This window comes from Chrysochloris asiatica, unplaced genomic scaffold (assembly GCF_000296735.1).
Source record: "Chrysochloris asiatica unplaced genomic scaffold, ChrAsi1.0 scaffold00039, whole genome shotgun sequence".
NCBI lineage: Eukaryota > Metazoa > Chordata > Mammalia > Afrosoricida > Chrysochloridae > Chrysochloris > Chrysochloris asiatica.
The window spans coordinates 19112338-19116982 of record NW_006408557.1 but is presented as its reverse complement, the minus strand read 5'-3'; the positions used below and the strand labels follow the sequence as shown (position 1 = coordinate 19116982).

The window sequence follows — 4645 nt, the reverse complement described above, 5'->3', positions numbered from 1 at the left end:
TGGAAAATTCTGTGGTCAAGTCTGAGAATCTTCATTTTAACCAGCTTCCCAGGTGATTCCAGTGCAGGTGGCCCACGTTCCACACTTTGAGAAACGTTGACAAGAGTGTTCTTACTTCCTACGCTAGCCCCACGACAGGCACTTTGGAGGGAAGTGACCATCACACTTTACAAAGAATGTGTGTTCTCCACTCTGTAGTGTCTTGGTGCATGTATACATGGAGTGGTGAACAAAGTGTCTCTGTGCAAAGACACTGCTTAGCAAAGCAGAGAGTCATTTGAGTGTTTGAAGGTGCCTTATTGATGGGTTGTGAAGTTTCTGTTTTCAAAGCCTCAGAGGACTTGTGAGTGAAAGATCTGTCTGTCCTTGTGGATTTGCACCTATAAAGCTAAGACACACTGTGACATGTTCTTGTAAAATCTTGCTGATGGCAATAGTAACAGGTTATACTTCTCCCAGAGATGCCACTTCCTCAGAACTGTCACAGAGCAGGGTTATAATGCAGATAGCATAGGTGTCTCTTGGCACCCTGTACTTTATATGCGATTGCTATAATTCACTTTTAATGATGAATGAAGTTTAGCCTTGTAATGTTTCATTTTGTGGGGAAGTAAGTGAAGTTCCTGCCTCAGAGGTGTTGTGCAAAGGAAACTTTTTTGGGAGTTGACACAAGCCTAGGGTACATCTTTTTCTTTCTTGGAGCCTTTAAAACTCATGCTGATTTCTGTGAACCGGAATTGTTTGGTCCATAGAAGCATTTTTACTGGAGTTTCAGATCATTTTCCCTGGGTGTTTGTTGCCTGAGGAACATAGCAATTGTGTATATGCATGAGTTTTGTGTTTTTGTTCCATTTGGTTTGGTCTGTGAAATAGGAAGATTTTGAATTTCTTAAATATTTTTGTGTTTCAATCAAAATCAGAAGGTTTGGGCTAACTTTCAGGACTTCTTGGAGATTTCAGGATTTAGCCAAAGTTGCTTCACCTGGAAACAAATTTAGGCCTGAAGGCAAATAGGGGAGAGCCAAAAGGATGTGTTTTCTTTCTCTTCAAGGTTTAGCCTTGGGTGTTCATTGAAACTCTGCTCTGAGTTCCTTTTATGCAGGTGTTTATGACTCTGGGCAAGCAGCATTAATTTACATGCCAGAATTTTACTTGTGAGAGGTAGGTGAAAGTATGTTTGAGTCCTGGGTTATTTATGTCTTGACAGAATTCTAAAGTCTATTTGTCTCAAGCTCTGCTGCCTCTTACTCACAGCTGACAGCCTTTGGGAATGTGGGGTGCATTTCTCAGTGTAGATTTCCTGCATCCAGGTTGCTGTTTCTGTTTGATTATTGGATTAACTTCCTGATTAGATTTTACAAGCAAATTCTTTCTCTTCATTAAAAATAGGAATAGGAATTACTTTATGTGCATTTGTCCATGTATGGTGTGTGTAATTTTGTGTGCCTTTTATGTGTCTTGTAGTTTTTTATCTCTTTCATTGAGACCTCTTAGTGAATCAGGGGGAACTTTTTAAAAAAATCTGCTCTCCACTTTTTAAGTTTGCTGTAACCCATTTTGTTGGAGAGTTTGTGAGAGCTATACTAGATAGAGAAGCCTGACCAGGAGTGAGTTTTAGTGACAAGGTCAGTCATTTGTAGACTTCTTTGAGCAGGTGTGTTTGGAGTGCTTGTTGTGGTGATCAGATCAGTTTGCTTGGGAGTCTCAGTTTGCTTCCCACCTTGCTCAGATTGGTAGTTTTAGGATGATGTTGTTGTTAAGTGCCATCGATTAATAGTGACCCTATATAGGGTTTCCACAAAGCGGCTGATGATACTGGTAGCCTTTTAAAAAACGATTTCAGTGGAGGAAAGAGACAAATTCTGGAGAATTTTAACAGAGTAGTGTAATGTACAGGTAGTCAGTCCCTTGGTTACAGAACAAATTGTGTTCCTAAAGTCTTTCTTTAAATCGAATTTTTATGTAAGAACAGTTAGGCACGGTTTGTATCTAGCATCAATCAAATGTTTGTCTTATGTACTATGTAATGTACCTTTCTATGCATACAAAAATTAACCCAAATATAATAAAGCATCTTTCTTATAGTAATAATAATGTTTTGATGGGTGTCACAAAGTAGTGCCCATTTGTTCTTAGGAACTATTGAATGTACCCCAAAATTTCAATATGATAGGCTTTATGGGGATTGATTCGTAAAGTATGGGTTGCGCGTGAGTCAGGCATTAAAAACTCAGGTGTTACTAACCTGGAGAAATCTGTATGCCAGGAGATTGATTTGTTCTAAACATTTTGGAGTATTTCTTTCTAGATGTAAAAGGTTTGTTGTCAGGGGTTGTTGTTGGTGGTTATGTGCTGTGGAGTTGGTTCCGACTCATGGGTATAAATCCTCCTGCGTGTTAAGTTATGAGTAGTTTGTTTGGGAAAAGATAGCTGAGGGGATTTCCCTTCAAATAGAGTGCCCTTAAATGGATTCTTTCTGGCTTTGAGGAACTCTTCATTGCGTGTTTTATCTTTCACTTTGATTCATGACTGACCATTCTTAACATCAAACATTTTTTTCCTCTTTGAAGTAGAATAGATGCTTAAAAACTAGTGTACACTTTTGGTATACTAGGAATGAAACACTGCTAATTGTCCTTATACTTAAAATTGGGAGCATATATAGGTTCAATAAAAGTGAATACTTTGTGTTTTTGTTGTAACTTTCTTTAGGGATTTTGCTTCCCTTGCTTTTAGATTCTAGGTTTTCTCCTGACTGCAGTTTAAATAATTGGTAGCTAATTTTCAGTCATGCTTCATAAAAACAACAGCAATAAAACCACCCTTCAAAATTTTGCCAGCTCAGCTCACAATTAGTATCAAAGAAATGATACTTTGTGGCAGTGAACAGTATTTATTGTGGATTTGTTCAAGTCGACATTGCCTATCTTGATACTTGGTTTTTGTTAAGTGTCATCAACTCATAACCCTGAAACTGCCACTCTTGCAGTTTGTAGTCCAGTGCAACAAAGATGCATAAGACTTGCCCCTGAGGAGTTTAATGACCTTCTGGGGGCCATGAGGATTTAGTTACATGAATAGAATTTCATTGTTGGTTGGTAAGTACCCAGGAGTCAGGTACGACTCATAGTGACCCTGCACAGGGTTTCCGAGGCTGTAAATCTTTACAGGAGCAGAAAGCCTCATCTGGCATGAAAATTACCATCAAGATGTATAAAATAGGGTGAACTGACAATCCTGTTCCTGCCTGTTCTTTCAGCATAATTATTAATAGTTTCTCTTTTCTCTTTTCACTCTCAAGTGTCTTGGTTTGGGGGATAAAATATATGTGTGTGGAACTATGGGAACACTGAAAATAGACATTTAATTCTGCATAGCAGAAACCAGTGATGCATAGGATAAGTGCTGGACTGCTAACCGCAAGGTCAGCAGTTCAAACCCAGCATGCACTCCTCAGTAACCCTGTACAGAGTTGCTCTGAGTCGGAACCACACAGTGACATAAAACAAGAAGCTGCAGCAGAAACCAGAGAAGTAGGAAAGTGCTTTCTGAGCTGGCTTGTGAAAAGTGAGTAGGAGTAAGGTTCATTATAGAGGGCATGAGCTAAAGCTGATGACAAGAAATAGGTGTGTGTGAGTGGGGTGGAACTACGAATAGTTATTAGAGCGTAGAGTTTGGAGATTGTCAGTTTGCACTTAGGCAGAGACCAGATGCTAGGGCTTTGTGTGCCAGGCACTGTAAGTATGGGCACTTACATTAGTTCTAATCTGTAAAACAACTCAGAGGAAGACATTGGTATCCTTACTTCAAAAGTGAGGGAACCAAGACTGAAGTTGGATAGGTAACTTGCACAAAATTTGTTGTTGTTAAGTCGGTTCCAACCTGTGTATGGATTCCAGAGTTTGAATTCAGAGCATCCCCTAAACTTAATGCCAGAAGCTTCAGCTTTTCTGTATGATTATTGTTGTTGTTTTGTGCTTTTGAGTGACTGGTGGGTTTTAAGTGCCATCTTCTTGGTTACCAGTCCAGTGCTTATGACTATGGAGATTTAAAAAATTTTTAAAGGAACAAAGTGATAGGACAAGTTTTCTTTGTTTGGTGGCTTCAGGCTCTAGTAGGGATTTGATCTTGTTTAATGATGGAACCCTCAAATCCTGCCTGGCACAGAGTAGGTACCCCATTTGTTTGGTGAATCAAGAATGGTAGCAGAGTAAGAATGGATTTGAAGAAAGCAGGGCTGGACACAGGGTTATCAAGAGAAGGGGCTATTACTGTGTTGGGTGGAGTAAGAGACTGCCCCCGGGGGCACCTGGAGGAGAGGGGAGAGTGAAGGATGATGCCTTGATTTCTGATTGATGGCTGGACAAGCTGCCAGCCAGGTAGGGTGCTGTAAGAAGAGTGGATCTGGAGGTTGGCAGTCAAGTCTGCCCTTAGTGGCTTTGAGTCAGAATTCACTTGGAGGGACCTGGTTTTGGAGTCCTGGTAGTACAAAAAGTTAAGAGCTGGAAGACTAACCAAAAGGTTGGCTGTTCAAGTTCATCCAGAGGCATCCAGAAAGAAAGACCTGGCAGTCTACTTTGGAAAATTCAGCTGTTGAAAGCTTTGTGGAGCAGCTTAGTTCTTCTTTTTCTTTTTTTTTTTTTTA

At 40.0% G+C, this 4645-nt stretch overlaps 1 protein-coding gene across 1 annotated transcript in view; it reads left to right on the top strand.

Moving 5' to 3' along the window:
* Window positions 1–4216: 4216 nt before the first annotated feature.
* ASXL1 (additional sex combs like 1 (Drosophila)) overlaps window positions 4217–4645 on the top strand; it is a 101860-nt gene continuing 101431 nt past the window's right edge. Inside the window, exon 1 of the mRNA XM_006860770.1 lies at window positions 4217–4285. Within this exon, the coding sequence (XP_006860832.1) occupies window positions 4217–4285 (69 nt within the window). The remainder of the gene's footprint in view (window positions 4286–4645) is intronic.